The sequence below is a fragment of the Dipteris shenzhenensis genome, chromosome 8 (genome assembly GCF_047967505.1).
Source record: "Dipteris shenzhenensis isolate YYH24624 ecotype China chromosome 8, Dip_SZ_1.0, whole genome shotgun sequence".
Lineage (NCBI taxonomy): Eukaryota > Viridiplantae > Streptophyta > Polypodiopsida > Gleicheniales > Dipteridaceae > Dipteris > Dipteris shenzhenensis.
The window spans coordinates 56,177,610-56,201,497 of record NC_141603.1 but is presented as its reverse complement, the minus strand read 5'-3'; the positions used below and the strand labels follow the sequence as shown (position 1 = coordinate 56,201,497).

Genomic DNA, 23,888 nt, shown 5'->3' with positions numbered 1-23,888 from the left:
ATTTCATGTCTTCAGAAACTGGAAATGGCAGAGGATGTCATTTGGGCAATTATGAAACTATAGTGCATCCCACATAAGATGTCAAAGGAGGTGAGTAGTACCACTGGAAGTGAAGCAGGGGTGCTCCCTATCCCTTACACTCTCTTAACTCTACGTAGATGACTTGACCTCATTGGTGAGCACTTTTGAAGGACAGGGATCAGCACTCGTAGAGAAAATTGTCTCTATTCTGTTTATGCCGATGATGTGGTCCTGATCTCAAAGACACCAGTAAGGGCTGACTTGGATGCTCCTGGAAAAACCCATAGGTGGCGTTGCAGCCTGTGAACCCTTGACGCTGCCCTGAGATCAGGTCGATGGCCATAGGCTAATACATGCCAATGACATTCCATCATCTAAGTCCCCACCCTCCTCTAAAGAACATCAGTGAGAGCTCTTTTTCTTGGGCTTGTCCCTGTCAGGCTTACCCTTCCCATTTGCATTATCTTTGCCGTATACCTAGATGAGTCCAGGAACATGCCCAAACTCATCCTCTGAAAACAACCTCATGATAGCCTCTCATAAAGCTGAAAACCATAAAGTCCATCACGCATAGCAGGGACTAGCTACTATGACATCCCCACTGACGTCATCAGCACCCAACAGTGGGTGTAGACCATAGTATAAACATATGTCTTCGTACCAAAGTTTTATTTTTGGAGGAAATGAGATGTGTGGGATACTTTCTGGGGGAGGAGGGCCCCTTTGGAGGGAGGGGAGGCACAATTTTCCGGGATGGGGTGTCCCCCCTGATGAGAGGGAGGTTGCACTTTTTGGGACCCCCCAAGACCCTCTAGACTCTCATGTCATGTCAGAGATATTAGGGCTTGCTTGCTGTAGCCAAACACCTGCGGCAGACTGATGGGTACCCACGGATCATACTACCCTTAGACCACACCATAACATGTGCACACAAGTAAGTACAACACGTGTCTGGAGAATCACACTGCCAGATAGACCCTCACAAGTGATGGCTCCAAATAGGATAGATCAAAGTACCTCAAACTTACTGCCCTATGGCTGCTCAGATCCAGGACTAAAAGGTGCCTCAATGCTACGCCTACTGCTGTAGATCTCCTCCTGCCATGTGACTTTTTCTAAAGGCATCTACGGCCGCTGGGAGTAGGCCTCAATGTACCTCAAACTTACCGTCCTATGGCTGCTCAGATCCAGCACCAAAAGGGTGCCTCGATGCTACGCTTACTGCTGTAGATCTCCTCCTGCCATGTGCCTTTTTCTTAAGGCATCTACGGCCGCTGAGAGGCATACTATTGATTGCTCTACAATAACCCAGGTGGAGATATTTATAGTAGTAGATGGGCTGACTGCCCTCTCCCTGTTTCTGGTCAACTGGCCCTTTAAAAGGCCCCTGACCAGGTCTCTAGTTCCCCTGACCAGGGTTGGCCATCTCAGATCCGCTATATGTGTCGATCTGGTCTCTGCATCTGTTCACCCAATCAGAGCCTTGTTTTCCCACAACCTGGGCCCATCCTGTGGCCCTATGAAAGGACTCTACCAACCATGTTTGGTCTTATGGGCAGCCTCATCATGGGCTCACTCCATGGTAGCCCCACATGGACTGTCCCACGTCCAACCACCAATCCCAACAAGGTTTCATACAGTGCTGAACATGTGGTTGAAACAAACCTAAGCTAACTCTCTTGTCTCGTATTTTGCTATCACGGGCAATGGCACTGGTTATTCCACCCAGCCTTACTCTCGTGGATCACAATTTCCAACAGATACGTATTTTCTTTTTCCTCATGCATATCCACAAGACCCCCATCTCCCTAGATGGTTCCCTCTGCCACATGTCATCATTTTAGCCCTTTTCTTGGTACACCATTTACCCCTCTCTTGGGGCACATTAAAACCATTTGCCCCTTGGCATTATTGCACATTTAGGTGCACCTAGGCCTTAGCACACAGAACCACCTAGTCAATGCCATTTCACCCTCACCTAGGACCTTGGCAGTTACTTCTCTTGACCATTTTATTTTACACACATTAAATATTACAGAAGTCGGTCATCTAAGAGAAAATGCCCACCGATCTTTCCGAGGTCATGCTATCTCGGCTAGAGCATAACATTCCTTCCCTCTTCAAGCATCAGCGTCCTCGATGATGAAATCTGGGAACACTCTCCGTAACTGGTATACGGATTCCCAGGTAGCTTCCGATAGAGGCTGACCATGCCATGCAACCAACACCGTGGGTATCTTCCGATTTCGTATTTGCATTGTTCCTCGGTCCAGGATTCTTGTTGGTTTGCGTCTTGCATTATCCTCTATCTCCTGAAACAAAACCACACCTTCGATTAGTGAGTCACCAATATGCAAAAATTTCTTTAAACGAGAAACATGAAACACTGGGTGCACCTTACACCCTGGTGGTAATTCTAATTTATAGGCTACCTTGCCTATTCTTTTTAGAATTAACCACGGCCCATAGTATCGAGGTGATAACTTAGCACACTCTCCGGAAGTCAACGACTTCGAGTGCGAAGGAACTCTGAGAAAAACTTTTTCTCCTTCCTTAAATACTCTTATAGACCGGTTTTCATCCGCATACACCTTGGCTCTATCCATAGCTTGGTGGATATTGGCTCTCGCAAGTGCTAGCATCTCCCGCATCTGAACCACAAAGTTCGCGGCACTAGGCACTTTCTGAGGTACTCCAACTATAGTTGGATTTGCTAGTCTATAACCATAGTTCAGCTCAAACCGACTGAACCCGGTAGAGGAATGTTTCCTATCATTGTAGGCAAACTCCAACAATGGCAACCACTTGTCCCACGTATGTTGCCTCAATGACACATATGCCCTCAGCATATCCTCTAAAGTCTGGTTGACTCTCTCCGTCTGACCATCCGTCTGATCCCCACTACTCATTCCCAACTCAATCCTTAGTGTCTCAAATACCGCTGTCCAAAAATGACCGGTAAATCTGACATCTCTGTCTGACACTATGGATCTAGGCAATCCATGCTGACGAAATATATGTCTAATAAACAAATCCGCTACTTGCGGGGCACTAACAGACTCTCTAGTCGGAATGAAGTGAGCCATCTTGGTTAGACGATCAACCACCACAAGGATAGAATCAAACCCTCCTTGTGTCGTAGGCAGCCCTACAATAAAGTCCATGGAAATGCTCTCCCACTTACTTAGTGGTATCTCCAAGGGCTGTAAAAGTCAGGGTGGCTTCACCCGCTCGGCCTTGCTCACCTGACATGAGAAACACCGTGTCACATATTCATGAATATGCTTTTTCATCTTTGGCCAAAAGAAATCTCGCTTCACGAGATCATATGTCTTCTCGACTCCTAGATGTCCCGCACACGGGCTATCATGGCACTGTCGAATGATTCTCTGCCTGAGATCATTCTGACTAGGTACTACAACCTTGCCATTTCTTTCTAGCATACCATCCCTTATGGTATATCTTGCATAAGTTTGGCCTTTTCTAGATGCCAAGTCATCCTTTTCATTTTCCCCGGGTTTTAACACATGAGCCTAAGGCCATAAGCTCTGGACAAACTCGTCCACCTTTTTAGTTTCTCTGATCTCGGTCATTAGAGCACTCTCTAATACCGTGAAACTCAGGTTGTGCATAATGCGAGACAACGCATCAGCCACCTTATTATCTTTTCCTCTTCGGTACCGAATCGTTAAATTAAACTCCTGCATGAGCTCTGCCCACCTAGCTTGGCGGCCCCTCAAGTCAGGCTGTTTACAAAAATGTTTCAGAGTATCATGATCCACATCCACATAAAACTCTGAACCATACAAATAATGCCTCCATGTTTTCAAAGCATGGATAACATCATACAACTCCAATTCATGAGTTGGCCAATTCCTTTGAGAGGGAGAAAGCTTCTTGCTTTCAAAGGCTATTGGCCTTCCCTCTTGAAGGAGGACTGCTCCTACCGCAATGCCACTTGCATCGGTTTCCAGGAACAACGGTTTCTGGGGATCAACTATTTTTAACACCGGTCCTGAGACCACAGCTTGTTTTATGGTGTTAAAACTTTCTTGTTGATTCTGTCCCCAAATAAAAGGTACTTTATCTGAGGTCAGATCAGTCAATGGCGATACTATTCTAGAATATCCCTTGATATGCCTTCTATAAACTGGACAAATCCCAAGAATGATCGCAACGCGGTCAGACTCTGAGGGATTGGCCAAGTTAGTATCGCAGCCACTTTCTTCGGATCCATTTCTACCCCTTGTGGAGTAATTATGAACCCTAAATATTCAAGCCTAACCATACACAGTATAGTTTTCTTTTTATTTACATAAAGACTGGCTTTCCTCAAAGTACTGAACACTACTCTTAAGTGTTCACGATGCTCAGTAATACTTTTACTGAATATCAGGATATCATCAATAAAATGTACTACGAACTTTCCGATATACGGACGTAGTAAATCGTTCATAAGCAAGATGAAGGTCGTTGGAGCATTGGTAAGTCCGAAGGGCATTACCAAAAACTCATAATGACCAAACCTGCTTCTGAAAGCGGTTTTATGCACATCCTCGGCTCTAATCCAGATCTGATGGTAGCCACACTTAAGATCTATCTTGCTGAAAATCACGGCTCCATGTAATGCATCTAGCAAATCATCAATCCGAGCCATCGGATACCTGTGCTTAACAGTGATATTATTCAATGCTCTGTAATCTATACAGAGGCGAAACGTATCATCCTTTTTCTTCTTTAATATCACTGGCGAAGCAAAAAGTGAGAAACTTGGTTGAATCTGCCCCAACTTGAGGTATTCTTCCAGTTGTCTACGCACTTCCGCCTCTTCAGTAAAACTCATTCTATAGAGCGGCCCATTTACAGGTTCTGCCCCCGGGATCAGTTCAATCTTATACTGAACTTTCCGCTCTGGAGGTAACCCATAAGGTAGTTCATCCCTAAAACATTCAGAGAACTTCTCTGATATCTCTTTAGCCAACTCGGCCATCTTCCCATCTTGGGTAGCCTCAGTGCTAGTCGATGCATCATCAATCGACTCTACCGATGCTATACACAGACACAGAAACTCTTTCGGAGTCCTCCGAATTTCCATGGCTGAAATCAGTGGTCCTCGAGATAAATCCTTCTCACCTCGCAAAACATATTCTACCCCGTTCATCTTGAACTGGTAAATATGCTTCTTCCAATCAATGGCTGGATTTTTTCGAAAATGCCAAGCCATGCCTAGGGCTATATCTGCATGAGCAAGTCTGGTCAATTCAAAGTCGAACTTCTCAACATAGTCCTGAATTCGAAGTTCCAACTGGGTAACCCTTTGGTCCCATACTTCAGTTGAACTTCCGTCCGCCATCCTGACTGTATAAGCATAGTCAGACGGACAAGTTTTCAACTTGAGCCTCTTAATAAGCTTCGAGTTGATTACATTGTGTGTTGACACTGAGTCAAACAACACAGTCACATCATGATTGGCTACTTGCCCTTTCATTTTAATCAACTCAGGCTCATCGAAAACCGTATACCCCGTTGCTGCGGGCTTTGAAAGGATGTTATCAGGTGCACCGCTTACTAACTTAGTGACAGACACACTTAATAACACAGGTACTAACCTCTGAGAAGATCCTGCCAATTGCATCTACATATGTTCCGCATTGGGACTCTCCTGCATTTCCGCGTCGCATTCAGATATTATCATATTGGCCGTGCAACAGTCTTTATTCAGTGGACAATCTTTCCACTGATGTCGCTGAAGGCAGCCGAAGCACAATCCTTCTTTTCTAGCTTTCTCTTTTTGTTCAGGGGTCAACGAGGACTTTGACCAAGCCCGGGCTGCCATTGGAGTTAATTTCCTTTTCACCCCAACGGTGGTACTTGTTCTTGCTGGTCCCTCAACCGGCTTCACCTGCTTGGTTTGGCCACTTGGCTGCGAGACACTTGCCTTTGAAGTCCATTTCCTCTAGAATCCCCCTTTTTTCGGGTACTCATACTGAGTCCCTGTTTGCACAAATCCACTAGATCTGCCTCTGGCATCCTCATAGTTCAGGGCTACTGCAATAGATTCATCTAATGTAATCACATATTTAGCCCGAACTTCCATTTTAATCTTGTCGTTCAATCCATAGATATAGTCTTTTAACTGAACCGACATAGGGAGAGGGTCTGTTATTTTCATGACACATTCCCTGAATTTGTCAGTGTACTCTGCCACCGACAGACTCCTCTGACGAAGATTTCTATAAGCATCCCAAGCTCGGGACTCTTCATCCGGTGGAAGAAAGTGTTTCTTAAATTCAGCTTTAAACCCTTCCTAGGTGGTAGGAGCAACTTGATCTTTCTGTTGCTTTATCCACCATCTATCCGCTGCCTCAATAAACAGGTGAGTGGCCTCACGGATTTTCTTTAGATCAGATCTGATTTCACAAATGGCGAAGGCTTCTTCCCACTTGTGTAACCAAACCTCGATCACATCAGAACTGCGCTCGGTCATCCAACCAGCGTACTTCTCCGGTCTATAGTTGGCAATATTGGGCACCTTGACTCTCGCACGCTCTGATGAATGTATACTGGGCTCTGGCTCTGCTGGAGCTTTGCCCTTATCAATTCTAGATGGTCTAGCCGACAAGGCTTGCACCATCTCCCTAATCTCATTCTGACCAGCATTCACTTGAAGCTGTTGGTTCATAATTTGCTGTAAAGCATCTTCTAATACCGAAATCCTACCCACCAGAGTAGGTGTTGTGTGATGTGACATTCGTTGTGTAGACCGTGTTCTAGACTCACTAGGATTCACCCTGGAATCTTGTCCTTCTGCCTCCATAGTTTCAAAAGGAAAAATAGTTTTTTTTTTCAGATTCCCCTTTTGTTTTGCAGAAAAAAATAAACGACAGCCTCTGCTGTACAGAACAAGTTGACTGCAACTCAAAATTTATTTAAAGAGAAAAGAACGGCTCCCTGGAATCTCCACGCAGGTTTTAAAAGGAATCGGGACAAAGTTCCGCTCGTCACTATTCGGGGTCTGAAATTGGCTGGCCGGTGTCGCGCTTCCCAGAAACCTCTCTGCGTGTGCCTTTCGCTTTTACGTGGGTCTAGTTCTGCCTAGCCCAAATTTCTGTTTTGTTGCATCGCCATGGCTGCCACATCGAGCACTACCAGCAAATTGTCGGACCACCAACTCGTTCACTCGGAGTACACCATCAGCCTGCTCTACTAATTCCCCCTCTCGTTCTCAAGCTCGATAGCCACACCTACACTACACATCGCCAACCTGCTCCGTCGACTTTCCTACACCTCATCGAAATCCCCCGCCACCACGGAGGTCATCGTCACGGGCAACGACCCTCCAATCCATCGCACGTCACGAGAAGCCGCATTCCTTCTTCACGTCTGCTGTTCGTCGAATAGCGCTCCACCCTGCGTCACCTCTGCGCTCCAAGCCTTTCTTCCGTCACCCAGATCGTCTCTCTTCCCTTGCGCTCTGATACCAATTGAAACGAACCTAAGCTAATTCTCTTGTCTCGTATTTTGCTATCACGGGCGATGGCACTGGTTATTCCACCCAGCTTTACTCTCGTGGATCGCAATTTCCAACAGATACGTATTTTCTTTTTCCTCATGCATATCCACAAGACCCACATCTCCCTAGATGGTTCCCTCTACCACATGTCATCATTTTAGCCCTTTTCTTGGTACACCATTTACCCCTCTCTTGGGGCACATTAAAACCATTTGCCCCTTGGCATTATTGCACATTTAGGTGCACCTAGGCCTTAGCACACAGAACCACCTAGTCAATGCCATTTCACCCTCACCTAGGACCTTGGCAGTTACTTCTCTTGACCATTTTATTTACGCACATTAAATATTACAAAAGTCGGTCATCTAAGAGAAAATGCCCACCGATCTTTCCGAGGTCATGCTATCTCGGCTAGAGCATAACAGTGGTAGCCAGATATGCTGCCAATACAGGGTCACTGAGATCCCAGATTTGCCCACATGGCAGCTCCGTTCGCTGCCAATGTGGCATCAATCTCATACCTCATCTTCTCACAGGTGTCCTGCCCCTTTATCCTCATCGTTAGGGGCCCACAACGGGATCAGCAGCCCTCATTCTCCAACATATATAAGCTTCAAAAAAAAGAGCATAACTTTTAGAGTGTCGGGTCCTGGTGGAATCATAGTGCTCTCCAAACATGTTGGATATCTACTGTTGGCATTCTCTGCTCTGCTCAAAGAAATTTGTTTTCACCTGCTGTCAGGGTCCCCGTCTGCTGTAGGCGTTGTATTGTATCTATTCCTGGTTACCTCTGATACAAAGAGAATGCTTATCATCAGTCCATGTAAGCAATGATCTGACTCATGTCTAGGAACCTGAGAGAGAGAGAGAGAGAGAGAGAGAGAGCAAAGGAGGAAACAGAGATATTACAACGGTATTTATTATTGTTGTTTTTTAAGGAATAGAGAGAAAATATGACACTAGAGGGATTACTAAGAAACTAGAGCGATTACTAAGAAATTAAAAGGGAGAGAGGATGTATGTATTTTTCTTAAACATAAATTTCTAAAAAAGTTTTTTTGCTATTTTTAAGACGACTGGCAGCCTGCCGCCTAACGCAGCTACCCAAAGGGCCAGCCCCATCATGGATCGACGAGAGCAGCTTACCTAGGAGAGGCCAACCTCAATCGCCACAGGAGAAGCAAATGAGAGAGAGAGAGAGAGATTTATTAACGTCCTTAGGCGGCCATTAGACAAAGTACACTACAATGCATGGAGTGTCATAGGGTAAGCCTAGGTGCTTTCCTGCTCACTGAAACAACAAGCACAATTGAGTACAAAGCTAACGTATGGTGCAGTGTAACTCATGTAGCCTTTTTCATCCAGCGGGCTGTCCCACCGGTTTCTTAGTTTTAACGGTGGGGATTCGAAACGTTCTACCTGTTCCAACTCAAGTAACAATGTCCTTCTTCTATTCTGCTACTTTTTCCGGACTCAAACTGCTTCTGCCCCCACCTTAACTTTGGCGCACATTGTCATTCTAGTGCCTCAGCTCACCAAAATGACCTAAAGAAGTCCTCATAAAACCGATGACGAGTGGCCGCTCTACACATCGTTGGTAACATTGTGTTATCTCCAAAGAACTTGCCAACAAATTTCTATTGTCTTCCACAACCCCTCATCCATAAGAGCGGGCTGGTATAAATCTCTCTCTGTCTCTCTCCCTCTCTCCACTTTACTTGTCCATGCAGTTGGCAGTTGAAGAAGATGATACAAACAAATCAAATGCATGCGTGGCTAGGAAGGGGTTGCTGCCTTGAAAGGCAGCATTGAAGCGCTCTCTCTCTCTCTCTCTCTCTTATATATACATATAGAGGAGGGAAGTGAAACCATCTAGTTACGCATGCATTTGATTTGTCTATCTCATCTTCTTCAACTGTCAACTGCATGGACAAGGCAAGTCGAGACTCTCTCTCTCTCTCTCTCTCTCTAGTCCTTGACAAAAATCTCTACCCAGCTCTTAGATACAGCCTCTAGCTACCCTTGTTGAATTCTCCATTGCTTGTTCTGCCCACATACTGTGTAGAACACGGTATTTCACAAGCAGGCACCCTCTAAGGTGGACACAAAGAAAAGCAGGAGCCAAGCTATGTCAAGTCACCAATATTAACTAAGATAAGAGAGTTGTTTGCTAGGTGAGAACCTCACCTATGATGAAAATTATTTGCAAAAGGCTTAATGTACCCCAAGGAGTGAAGGCCCCGACGGGATGGACCTGCATCGGTGCCAAGTGTTGTCTGGAGGAGGCTAGTTTCACATTTCAATGGCATTCCCATTTGAGTTATGTAACGCCTCATAATATGAGTAAGAGCTTGGAATATCAGATACTAATGTTGCGTTATGTGAGAGTTGGGCCGCTAGACTTTGGGCAGACTAAAATGTTCGTTACATTTGGGGAACTGCCTACTCAAGCCGGCGAACAGTGAAATTGTGTTAAGCTCATTTTTTCATACATTTCCTGCTTTGCTCAACGGATAAGAGCTGTAATATTGTGTAAATACTCTATGACTATGATGTTACCTACCTTTCTTCTGGAACTCATTCCTCATACTCAGATAAGATCTCTTCAAGGTCGCAATGTCATGGCCGACGATTTCACATCTTGAGGGTCTGTCATTTGCCAATGGAGAGAAGCGGCCAGGATATTCCAGATTGGGAAGCTACGGCTTAAGTTTGGCTTTTCCCAAAGATAGATGGCGGCTTTCATTTTCACTGCTGGAAGAGGATCTCAAGCTGCAACGCGACCTGGACGAAAAGAATTGCTGCTGGTTCTCATATAGCCAGCTGGTTAGGAGAATACGTTGGAGAGCATCCAGTGACTGTGCGCGGTCCAAGCCATGGACATTACGCTCGTCTGCACATAGGAGATGGTCCCTGATCACATCACACTCTCGTATTGTGTCATGGAGGTGTAATAAGCCGATACCTGCTGAACAAAACGGTGGACAAGGCAGCGCCCGATCCCAGTGGACCTCGCCACTCCAGTGATAATGGCACAGCGTTCGTTACCAGCAACAACAGCGTCAGAAGCTCGAATTCCTTGTCTGATGCACTCCATTGTCAAGGATTGCTTCGTTTCGACGCCCAAGGCCCAAGGCTTGCAATGAGATGGGCGAGTTGACGCAAGGAAGCTTTGACAACGTGTGCTGATTGCTTCCACGTAATTCAAGAGCGCATTTAATACGAATTTCCCACGCGACACTGCCTTCTATGGCGCCACGTGGCAGGACCCCCAACTGGCATTTGAAACTACTCGAACCGTGTGCACTACCTGCCCTCCTAGCAACTGGTTTTCACATCCCCATGAGGTCCGACTTATAGGGTAAAGGGGCGAGTAAAGAGGTGGGTGCCTTTAAAATGTCATCAAGCCCCCCAATAGGGAGGCAGGTGCCACCCAATGCTCCTCATAGAAAAAGATGATGTGTCAAGCCCTCATTCCACCATTTTTTGGACACACAGTGCCTTAGTACTGGGCCTCACCTGACCTAAGCACTGGCACTCATAGATTTCTTTTCTTTGGTTCTTTTTATGTGCTGGGTCCGATGCGTCGATGTAGAGGCTAATGTGCGTGTAGGAACTACATTTGTTGGCGAAGCTCAAAAGTGAGTGATACTTGTGCCAAAATATGCACGTGATGTGACGAGCGCGTAGAGCACAAAAAATCGATCGATTTTCCTTCTTGGAGCACCCTCAAATTCTTATTGGAGCAAGAGACAAGGCTTGATCTAGGTGGAGGGGAAAAAGGAGTGCAAATGTGCTCAATGATGATGTGGCAGTCAGGGAGTCACATGCAGTGATTATGTGGCACTGTGCCTAGCAAGAGGTGTACTAATGAAGCACTATGGTGATGTGGCAACTGTGTGATGTGGCACGGGGCTCGGATGCTCACGTGGGAGGCAGGTGACACATGGCAAGATAAGGCGATGACATGGCATCTGCCAAGTGGCACAAACTTTACCACCCCTCTCAAGAAGGACCCGGGGTTTCGTTAACCCAGGATAGTTGACCATTAACTAAACCACAGTTAGGAAGGTTAACTACTCTCAAACCCAGGGTTGACAAACCTAACCCTAGTTGAATCCTATCTTCCACGTGTCATCTCCTAAGGTCTGAGAACCTTGGAGATGCTCTCGTTCGGTGGCACTTTGACGTAGTGTGCTTAGTCGCCTTTTGTAGAGGCGGGAGCTCTCTATCACAAAGTAGCTTTGAAGTTGGAGAGGCGGACAGCGGAGGTCTCTGTTGCAAACATGAGTGGAGGAGCCGTTGAGGTTGTTTTTGTTGGAGAGAGCTTTGCAGCTATAGATGGCATCGGAGCAGCCACTGCTGCTATTCTGTGAGCCAAGAGTCATACTTTAGGTGCATGTGTCGATGGAAGCCGGCTGACTAGGAGCCTGGCGTAGAGTCTGCAAGAGCACTCAACCGATGCGCCGTCCGTTGGTTTGGTTCTCGCGGGTCGACTAAGGAGGCCGTTTTCTTTTGGCGTTGGTGGTGAGTAAAGAGCGCCTTATGCAAAACTGAAGCTCGTCGATGCTTTGGAGGATGAAGTTGCACGTTGGGAAGCTGTGGGCTAGTCGTTGGAGTTTTGCGAGTATTGCATGCAACCAGCCGTCTGGAGAGCCACTTTGGCGCTACTGGTCATGGATGGAGGCAGCCTTAGGTCTGCTTTGCTAAAGGTGAGGCCAGTCGGGAGGCGTGGCTGTGGCGCTTCTTTGAGGTGACTACTAGGAGCGTGAGAGCATCGGTCATGCAGCGTGGGCTATTGGACAACATTGGAGGTCCTGTGAGAGTAGTCAAGGCTGTTGGAGCAGAGCAACCCGTGAGCTAAGTGAGTTGAAGGCTACTGGAATCTCCAAGAAGCTTGCGCTATAGAAGGCATGGAGGGAACAAGATGTCAATAAAGTCTTTATTGAAGAAGCCTTAGATGGAGACATAGAAGGGTGGATTTTGCAGAGGTGAATGAAGTTGTTGTAGAGGCCACCTTAGCTCATTACCTTTCTCTCTTTCCCTAAGTTCTCTCACGCACAAGAAGACTCTCACTCAAAGTCTTATCTATCTCTCTCTCTCAACTGGAATTCTATCAAAGAAATCATAGCAAACACTCAAGAAATCTAAAGAGATTAACGGAAATCTCTCTATCACTCAATCGAATGGAAATTCTCTCAAAGTGGACGGAAATTTTATATCAAAGGATGGATGGAGATCTCTCACCGGAAGTGGACTCTCACAAAGAACACTCAAGAGAACTCTCAATCTCACAATCTCTCTTGCACTCTCAAGAATCGCAATGCCTCAGTGGAAGGGAAGGGAGCTCTGATACCATGACAAAATATGAAGAGGGGACAGGAGAAGAGTGGATATGAGGAGAGAGGGCACAGCTAGAGAGCACACCACAAATGACTAACTGTACACTAGATTTAGTTGAAAATGTAGAATATATACAAACCCATTTAGGGTTAGGGCATCTAACCCTTTCCTTTATAGCACTCTATTGGGTTAGTGCTATGCATATGATCACATGATGGTGCTATGCACCTATGATCACATGATGTTGAGCATGATCTCTCAACAAGAAAATCTAGAAGACCACAAAGGTGATAGCAAAGGATGCCAAAGTAACTTGGCACGGAACGACAAGGAGCAAATTTTGCAGCAAGAGCAAGTATTGCATTATAGTTTTAGTCTTGGAAGATGCATCACCAAATGATGATATTCAGAAGCATGACTATCACAAACACATCCCTTACCCAGTAGATGCCAATAATGATCTGGTAGAATGTGCGGTCAAAAGAGTGGGTGTCTCCCTCATAAAAAGTCTAAGAACGTTGCTATAAAATTCTCATATGCATTGCTTACAACCTTTTAAGACAATTTGTAATTAAAGAATCCAGATAGGAATGTGAAATTTAGCCTTCCAAAATTGGTTTTGTTTAGCTTAGATGTTTGGAAATCGAGCTGTTGAGTGACGAGGAGGGGCTGCTTATGTTGGTATTAGCTGACGTTGCTGAACGATGGACACAACAGACAGTGTTGTGCATTGACGGCGGCTGGCCTATGATGGGCTTTACCTGTGATGACTGGCAAGAATCCATGTACAGCAATGGCCTTGCAAGTTGATGCAAGATAGCAGATAGAGCCTCTGGAAGAGATTGTTTGATTGTTCAACACCCCCCATCATGTGCAATGCTTCAACAACTCTTTTGAAATTGGCTAAAAATGAACATGCAAGATGCCCAAGCCAAGCAGAAGTATGTAGATGAACATAGGAGGTACATGGTTTCAAAGAAGGGGGTTTTGTGCTCTATGTCTTCACAAAAATTGATATGCCTCTCCAAAGGTAACACCAAAAAAGTTGGCTCATTGATATTATGGCCCTTGTATGATCATCTGGAGGATTGGGGAAGTAGCTTATCAATTGGAGCTACCACCCTCCTCCAAGATCCACAAAGTTCCACAGCTTTGAGCCAACTTTTTCTGTTTGACATGTGTCGTGATGCCCCACTGTTAGCATACCAACCTTCTTTGTTTTTAGTCACCTCACCACATTTGCCTTCTTTGTTTTCAGTCACCTCACCACATGTGCAGAACAATGCTCAATAACTAAGAACTACTCTCCCACTGTTACATTGGCTAATTCTATCTTCCTTGGGCTTGGCTTCCCTCTTCTGATCTGCTTTCTTTTCCTTGCAGTCTTTTGCGAAGTGGCTTTCTTGATAGTAAAAACACTTCTTCTTCTTGTCTGCATCATCCGATCTTTGACCTAGGATTCTTCTTTAAACTTTCCCTTTCTGGAATTGCCCTTGTCTTTTCCTCTTGTTAGATATCAAGCTTCTTCTTGCAAGTAACAAGGGACCAAGCTCTTCGAATGTAAGACGTCTAGTCCTCTATCTTGCCATCACGGTGGTAACAAAGCCTTTGAAGGCCATTGGGTGTGAAGCTCAACTTCTACTTAGAGGTGGGACATGAGTTGCTACTATTGCTGTTGAGCCGCTCCGCTGCTCCCTAACTGCCCCGCCCCATCCGCCCCCTTCTATAGCCCTTCGCCTTCCCCACCGCGCTCTGCCCCTATTGCCTCCCCCTCCGCACACTGCGACCCCTGCTTGCTCTGCCCCTGTCACCCCCGCCTCCCCAGCCTCTTTAGCCGCCCACTCCCTCCTCCTCTCCCTCACCGTCTCCCCTCCCCTTTGCCTTCTCCTTCCCTCCTTCTCCTTCCCTTCTTCTCTCCTTCTATCCTCCCTCCTTCTCTCCTCCCCCCTTCTTTCCTCCTCTCCCTCCTTCCCTTCTGTTGCCCCGCCACCACTTCTTCCACCTCCTTGCCTTCTCATCCCCTCTCCTCTTCTGCCCTCCGCCATCCCCCCCTCGCTTTCCTTGCCCTCCTCCTTCTTCCACCTCTCTCCTTTCCCTCTCCCTCCACCCCGCCTCGTCTCCGCCTCCCCCTCTAACGTTCTTCCTTACCCCCCTTTTTTTCTTCTTCCTCCGTGCAGCAGGACCATTTGTGCTTGTTAAGGCGAAAGAAGACCTTGGTGGTGACCCTTGGTCTGGCCAGAGGGGCTCTATGGCAGTACCCTCAATCCCACAACCGTTAAGGTTCTTCTTTCCCTAGTTGACAAGCAGTAGGTACAACAGGCAGCTCATTCCCCCCAAGACAAGGCGATCGTGGGCAAAATTGTGGGCCTCACACCTACAAGGAGACAAGTGCGAGAGTGGATCCAAACAAGCTTGGTATTAGAGGGTGACCACATCCAAGAGGTCACCATCTATGGAAGAGGCGTATTCCTCATTCAGTTGAGCTCCCCCGACATTGCCTTAACACTCATGGAGCAGAGTCCCATGTGGGATAGTGGTCCGTGGCCGGATCTTTTGGTAGATGGAGCAGATTACCCATGGAGGCACAGGCGAGGCTTGGTGCCGTAGCGCAGCTACGAGGGGCAGGACAGCAGATGAGCGAGATTGACCTAGCCATCCCTGAGTCTTGGTGGGAGGGACTTTGCATTTGGAGGGACATCATTTGGTTGGGGCAATTTTCTTGAACTGGGGTCCCCTTGAGGATGATGGTGTAGCGAGGTAGCACGCACCCTGACTTCTTCCGTATAGGACCTGGAGGCCTACTTCATCCACTCATTGAGAGAGATCCTGAGATGAATGGGAGTCTTGCTGAGATTCATTGGCAGATGATCAGGGTGGTGGGACGTTTGGGGAAGGAGTGGCACATTGACCCTCTTAGTATCTCAGAGCAGGATATGGCGCCTCTAGCTGTGGGAGGGTAGACCCTTGAGGGAGGTCCAGTGGGATCCAAGAGAGTGGTTCTAGCCCTCCAAGGGCGGCCTTACCAAGTCGATGGACGAGGTGCCCTTCTTTTCCTACAACACACATATTGGTAGAAGGCTTCAGATGGACTCTTCGAGGTGGACCCCCTCGAGGGAGCATCATTGGGTGACCCAGAGAGTGCCTCGGGATGTCTGTTCCAGGTTTTGGATGCGGTTATAGTCTAGTTTGCGGCCAAGGAAGATATCCTACTTCTTCTCTCTAGTCGCCCATGGAGGCTTGCCCATTGGACCGTGGTTGGAGCAAATGCAAGTGGAGGGGCAATGCCATTGTTGCTTTGTTGGTTTCCTAGAGACGATCCCGCACTGCCTTTGGAGCTGTTGTAGAGCAGCGAGGATCGAATGGGAGCCCTCAAGATCATGACCCATATGCAGAGGCTTCATAGGGACTACACCTGGGGGATGGTGGCCTCGTTGACTGAGGGAGGACACGTGTTCTAGATTGATGAGATCTCCCCAGCTTACCGAATATAGGGTCAGAGCATTTAGAGGATAGCGCTCCATGAGGCAGTCCCTCCGGATAGCCTAGCTCCCCCTTCTCCTCTGGAGGACAGAGCTTGGGTGGTGGTAGCCAGTATCACTGTGTGGAACCTTTGGGTGGCTCACTGCAGCCTTGTGATGGGTGAGCATCCAGTTCCACCCTCAGCTACCATGGTCGCCATCTGGTAGGATATCATCTACACTCTATGCTCCACCTGGGAGCGTGGGACTCTAGGCTCTAGAGCGACTATTGAGAGGCATGCTTGATTCTACAAGGCTTGGCCTGCAAGAGTTTTCTACATCTTCAATTTGCGAGGGATTCGCTAGTTGTATAGCCCCCCCCACTTGGCTGCTAGCCCCAGCACCAGAGATCCCCTACGCAGTGAGCTGGGTTTCTCTGGAACATGCCAGTTAGAGGCACGCCCACAACACATATGCTTTTAAAAATAGAACCTGAGAACATGCTCAAACTCATCCTCTAGAAACACATGTGCAATTTCAATCTCATGACAGTCACTCACAAGGTTTAAAAACCATAAACTCCACACATAGCAGGGATTAGCTACTATGGCATCCCCATTGACGTCATGAGTGGCTTCCCTCTTCCTCTTTCTTTTCCTTGCAATCTTTCGCAAAGTGGCTTTCTGGTAGTAAAAACACTTCTTTTTCTTCATGCCTCATCATCCAATGTTTGACCCTATGATTCTTCTTTAGACTTTCCCTTGTTGGAATCGCCGTTGTCTTTTCCTCATGTCAGACATATGATTATAGCCTATTTACCATGAAATTTAGGGAGTTTTTGGCTATTTACTTTTTGAAATTTTATTACTGTATTCTATGTCATTGAATTGGATTAGTCCTTGGTCTATTTGAAGATCCCTAAGGCTTGGTTGATTGGTGACTTGAATTTCATTCTAGTAGCAGGGTTTGGCACAACCATCTTTATGTACTTAGAGCACCTGGGTAATTTTTACCCTGAGGATGGTATTGGGTTACACTTTACACTTTATACTGTGATATGTTACAGTTTACACTTTATACTTTAATAAATGGAAAAGGCCATCATTTGTCATGAGTCGGTAACTTGCCAGCAGTGTTTTTTACATTGTGTTGCATTTCTTGAGAACTTATCCTAATGTGACTGGGGAGAGCATTACCATTGGAGTATTCTTTTATATTATTAATTATATTATGGAGAGATTTCCTATCTACTGAATCAAGAAACAGTCATGGTGTAATTATTAATAGAAGTCAATAATTTAGCATGATTTTAAGTATGAAATGGTGAAAAGGCTATGTTGCATGGAGTCAGTCCTTCAATTTTGACATTTCAAGGACCTTATCGCACTTTGATGTGTGCATAAATTTAATTGTGATATTGATAATTGGAAAGTGCCAACAGGAGATCGAGGAAAGGTATAAGTATATTGAGGCTATATTTGGATTTTTTGACCTTGGGAATTCCCTTGGACTTGGTTGGAGTACCCAAATTTATGGTTTACTTGAGATTCCCACTTATGGATTTCACTAACATTTTATATGCATTTCTTCATATCTTTAATTGCCCACCTCTTATTACTATTGAATAGTAAAATGCCAAGATTTGATTATGCGAATCCAGATCGAGTGACATGGATAACAACTATATGCCAGCATTGAAGCCTTCAGTCCCACAATTCATAGTGTGCATGTTAGAACGTGCTATGTTTGTGGATGGATGCAAGTGAGTCAGCATACCTCTCCATCAGGTTTGCATTAGAAAATCTAAGGCATGAAGACACGTTGTTGGCAACTTCGAGGAGCACTCTACAATGGATTTTCTCCAAGTACTGCTAAATTAGATTGAACTCTCTATTGGAGACTAATCATCAGTATCGTTGTACTTTATGCAATGTACTGATATAAATGTGAGTATAATAATTGACTCCCACTTTGACACCTTGTTAAGAGGAATGGTATGAGATGGATTATTCTCACTTATGCAGTATTGAGAGGTTGATTATTAATGGACTACTCTCACTAGGTGTTTGAAAAGGGCAATAGTAGATGTTTGCAATTGGTTTACTATGACATTGAAAACTGGTCTAGTAGTATAGTAGGATACATGTTTGATAGGACAAACATACACACACACATGTAAGCACTTAGCCTTGGTATGGTCTTGTAGGCTATCGTCTTGGAACTCCGTCAACCATTAGGTTGACTTCACTGGTCAACCATATGGTTTTCTTCGGGGACATATAGGCCACTCCTTTGTACTTTTTTATTATCCATTTGCAAGTACTTTGTGTTCCTTTAGCTTGTTGTCTACTCCCTTGCATTCCATTTCCACTCCATTGCTCCTCGCACCCAACAGTGGTATCAAAGTAGGTTCTTACTCCTGCCTACCTCCTTGTGAACATCGTTGTCATTGCGTGAATGATTTGCTGGAGGACCATCGCTTCACCTTCAACCATTTCGTGACAGTTTGCAACGTGTAGCAACTTGTGTAGCAATGCTCACATCAGCGTAGTATCACCATACAAGTTGGGTCATTTAACTCAGATGTACTCTTGTGGACATATATGCCACCCCTTTGTACTTTTTCATTATCCATTTGCAAGTACTTTGTGTTCCTTTAGCTTGTTGTCTACTCCCTTGCATTCCAGTTCCACTCCATTGCTCCCCGCACCCAACAATGGTATTAGAGTAGGTTCTTGCTCCTGCCTACCTCCCTGTGGACATCATTGTCATTGCATGAATGATTTGCTGGAGGACCATCGCTTCAGCTTCAACCATTTCGTGACAATTTGTCTTTCATTTTCTATCACTCTTGAAGGAGGGGAGGCTGTAGCAGCTTTTGTAGCAATCTATGAGTTTTTGGATCTCCTTCCTCATTATGAGCATATATTTGGGATTCATAGGATAGGGATGCTATTGTACTGGCTTGATGTCATCTACCATGGGTATAGTGTGCTGCATGACTTTAGCGGGCACACCCTTCATGTCTATATACTTCCTAGCCATGCAACCCTTGTACTCTTGGAGGAGGACAATTAAGGCCTGCTCCTTGTTAGGTGTGAGGTCATCTACTATGTATACAGGTTGTGGCTCTTCCCCTTCTAGTTCCAGGTTCACTTCCTTAACTTTGGTCGGGCCGTCGTATCCTTATAAGCAATACGACAACCCACTGGTATAAGATTTTGTCTTTGCAAATGAAAATCCCTAAAAAAGTAAAAATACAAGTGATGTCATACCTACAAGGCTACAGTGCAAAGAGCTAGCTACCCAAGTATCTGACTGCTGGTTGCAAATGTCAGACCAAAAATGACAGCAAATGTCTGCAAGTGTCAATGCCAACATGGCTGCTCAAACATTGAGCAAAATGCACAAGCTGTCCCCATAAATGACCTGTGGGAAAATGTATGTCGAATCAAAGGACCCTCTTGCAAATAGCTGTCCTACAAATGACCAGCCCAAATCAAAGGACAAATGCAAGAATGTCCCAAATTGAGCTATATCAAGAAAATGTCACTCCAATTGACATCAAATTTGGTAAAAGCCCTAATTCCGAGAGAGCAAATATGCCAAAAAGAGGGCAAATGTGAAAAAACCCCAAATTGTGCTACAACTTGCAAATGTGACTCAATGGGTTGCAATTTCAAGCCAATGTCGATGCTCCTGCATGCAATGTCTGCAATAAAGTGGACACTAGCCTCTAAAAAAGTTCTTGCAAATCTGCCAAAGACCTTGTCCTTTGTAAAATTTAAGCCTAATGGAAAAAGCCCCAATTTCTAAAGGGCAATTTGCAACAAAAGAGTGCAAATTGAGGAAAAGCCCCAAAAATTGATGCAAATTTGAAATGAACCAGACAAATTCTAAAAGGAGTGCAAAGTGTAAGTGTACAGAGAGATCGTAGATTGTATGGCAAATTAGCGTGCTTGTGTACGGTTACTTTTTTTGTATGATTGTATGGGGGATTTATGCACCGTATGGTAGATGTAGATAAAGCTTGCGAAAGTGTATGGGGAGGTGTACACAAGCTATATAGAAGGTATAGTCAGGGTGTATGGAATGCTTACGTAGGTTGTACAGAATACATACGGAGGATTGACGTACGACATATGGACAATGTATAGATGTTGTTTTGTTGTAAACCTATGCTTGGACCAAGTTGTATGGCACTAATGCAAATTCCACAAGAGTACACGTGAATTAAATGACCCAATTTGTACAAGGAGAAAGTCGAAAAGGTCATCGAGGGAGAAACACAAGAACTGACCCCTAAAAGTAGTGTAGTTACGCAAGAACCTCACTCTAGACCCACGCATACACCATTGGAAGTCACCGTACTAAGGGTAGCACCTGTAGTGTTGCCCAAACCTACTTCTCCTGCCAAGTCAAAGGCCGCGGTACCACAAGAACCTACCTCTGCATGGGGTAAAGCCACACAAGAACCCACGGGCTTTGCTACAAAGGAGGTCCATTGGTGTGAACACAACAACGCTGATCAACACATGACAACCAAGATGATGAGCAAAATCAGCACATGCTCTACCTGGCTGATGACAAGGTATGCTGATGTTTGAAATTCAATTCCACTACATTCCACATAATCAACTCCTTATCAGGTGCACGATCATCAAGTCTAGGTCTAGGTGAGTCTGTATAGTAGGCATATCACCCACAAGCACTAGCAGCTGTCCTTGGCAACCACAACGCACCTACCCAAATTCACGGTTAGCATTAGGTGATTATGGTCAATACGTTCTTGCATTTTCAGCATCTTTGCACACTGACCTCACACGTCCATGTATCGCCAAGTCTGGCTACTCTGTTCTCTCTCCTGGGTAGCACCTCAACATGCGACAACCTCCTCAACAGGTTTGACAATTGTCAAAATTCTCATTTTTAAGCTAACTGGTATCTCGGTGCCTTAGCTAGATATCATACCAACTCGGTACCTTAGCCTGCCATCCCTGTGGTCGGATCCATTGAGTCACCCCCCCCAGATCATCACCATACTACCAACCCGCCGATCGGTGCCATCCCTACAAGCCTCCAACTCATCGTCTTAGTCATCCATGGCCCTATGGATGCTTTTATTGAAGCTAGGCTTATATATTCATAAAAATCTTGGCAAAAGTTTTCGAGCTTGTTTTTTTAGTTTCACAATATTGGTAGAATGTAGTAGTTTTTTATTTTTTTTCTTTTGAATTTTAAAGGGAAAAATGTAAATCCTGTTGAGACTTTAAAAATTTTTGCATAAAAGCTTCAAATCTTGGTGAATGTTTCAAACATTTATTTTTATTAGGGCATGAAAACTTTCGATGCTAATATAAAACTTTCGATGCTAATATAAAACTTTAGCTTCTTAAAAAAACTAACTTGAAAAAATCATCGCCTTACATTGTGGGTGATATGCCTAACTCAAAAATATCATCGCCTCACCAGCAGTCTAAAGCCAGTAGCGGATCGAGTGCCCTGTCACCTTGATATGAAGCTACTTGGGGAGTTCATCAGCACATACAATACAAATTTGCATGCATGTGTACTCTGAGATGCAATAGGTACCCCCCACTTCCACCACCTCAATGTGGATGTAGTGCGTTCAGCCTTCACTTACCAGTGGTCTAGGAAAAGTATATGGACATGAAGAAGCTAGACAAGCCCCTCAGCAAAATCTGCAATTATGACAAAAAGAAAAGCAAGGGCTGCATCAACTTCTCAGAGCTCACAGTGCCAAAACTAGACAAATTTGCATGAGTGCTCTAGGTGGTGACACACGTCAAACATCCGGACCACCACTAGTCTATAATGCCAAACACACTCGTGAGGCTAGTAGAGTCGCCAGTCACAAACTAGGTGGATAATTTCTGAATACAGATGAGGGAAGACCTAAAAACACATGGAGATGTCCTAGGCAACCCAATTCTCTACATGCCCATCATCTACCACATGTTGGAACATCAACCATGGATTTGGGCTAGCCGACAAAGAAGCCATAGGGGAAGTTCTGATGGAAGAAGAGATAATGGTATCCAACCCCAAAAGGCTCAGGCTTCATATGGGTATGACCTCATCAAGTTGCCATGATCAACAACCACTCAGAAGTCAACTAAGGAAGCAATAAAAAGACCACCAAATATGGGAATTCCTAGAGCAACAAAGACGTCTCAAGGCCTCCAACCACCAACCCAAAGGCAAGGTGATAATCCACGCCCCCATTGATGTGGACATGTTTCAAGAGGGGGATACGGTTAATATTGGCCTCTACCTCGGGGAAGAATCGGTTCCTCGCACCTCGTCCACCCCCAGCCTACAGCCACCACTCACGTACATGCCCAACAGCCATCTTCCTTTGTTACCGGCTCCTCTTCCTCTCCATGGGAAGGGCTAACAGAAGCCTTACATTTTTGTAGTGCACCTGAGTACCAAGCGTAGCGTGATGTCTGGTGAGCGACTGTCAAAGGCAGACAATATGGAGCTCCAACTACTGGATGCCATGGGCCACCTCCCTCAAGTACTTCACACAATTTGCAGTGGAAACAAGAGCATGCAACCCAACTGTCCTTTTCTCTACTCTAGGCTCAAGTCAGGGCATGTGAGATCCACACTCTCATGATTGCCAAGTAGGCTATCAAGCAAACCACCCTGGACAGAGCACAAGAATACAGGGTCAAGGTCGAGGACCTAGAGGTGACCATCACAAAGCTCAAGGATGAGCTCTCTACTATCTTTGATTATGTGGCACAAGCTATTCACATGCAGCTTACAAATTGTGCTTGGCAAGGGGTTATTATGCTGAGATGGTCCTATGCCATGTGGCAATGACCCAACCAAAACTTAACCAAACCTACAAAAATCGAACCATAGTAAATTGTAAACGTGATACTGGCCAAAAACTAACTATATAACTGACCCAAGGTGAGTGGCTTATCTGCCATGTGTCTTCACCATTGGTTCCCATGTGTCCTAAGGTTACCACCTTAGAAAAGAAGGAAATGGAAGCTTTGAAGCTTCTGTGCAGACGGCAACGCAGTGAGGATGCTACAGGCGAGGACGCTGCAGGCGAAGCTACAGTTGTTGAGGTCATGTGCAAGGAGATGCTTTGAAGATGCGAGTTATGCACAGTCTTGTTTTGCAGCCATAGAGCAGGGCTGGTGTAACTGGTCGATGGTTCATTGGAGTCATTCGTAGTCCGGCCATTGTAGCCCGTGGTGGTTGTGGGTGAAGAAGCTACTCTCCTTGATACAGGCTGGTCAGCCGTGTGGTTGGAGGCTAGGTCCATTGGCTTCTGATGGCCCATTATAGAGGGCATCTGAAGTGTGCAGTGGAGCTTCTTGAAAGCCAGTCCGTGTGCTGAGGTGAGGTCGTTGGCACTGGTCTATAGAGGGCTGTGGTCAAAAGCCTTTTGGAGCCTTTGGAGGTAGGCTGAGGTACTATTGCTTGCCTTGTGTGTTGTTAGCTTGCTAAGGCTTGTGAGCAGATCGGAACTGCATGTAGTTGGAGCTGAGTAGCTGAGGCGTTTGATT

The 23,888-nt window shown here is 45.6% G+C and overlaps 1 protein-coding gene across 2 annotated transcripts in view; it reads right to left on the bottom strand.

Moving 5' to 3' along the window:
- Positions 1 to 10,697, bottom strand: part of LOC147899708 (uncharacterized) — a 55,639-nt gene extending 44,942 nt beyond the window's left edge. Inside the window, exon 1 of one of the 2 annotated variants that reach the window (XM_087378581.1) lies at positions 10,500 to 10,697. In XM_087378581.1, coding sequence (XP_087234707.1) covers positions 10,500 to 10,631 — 132 coding nt within the window. In that variant the 5' untranslated portion in view covers positions 10,632 to 10,697. The other variant, XM_087378582.1, reaches the window with a different exon arrangement.
- Between the last annotated feature and the right edge of the window lie 13,191 nt (positions 10,698 to 23,888).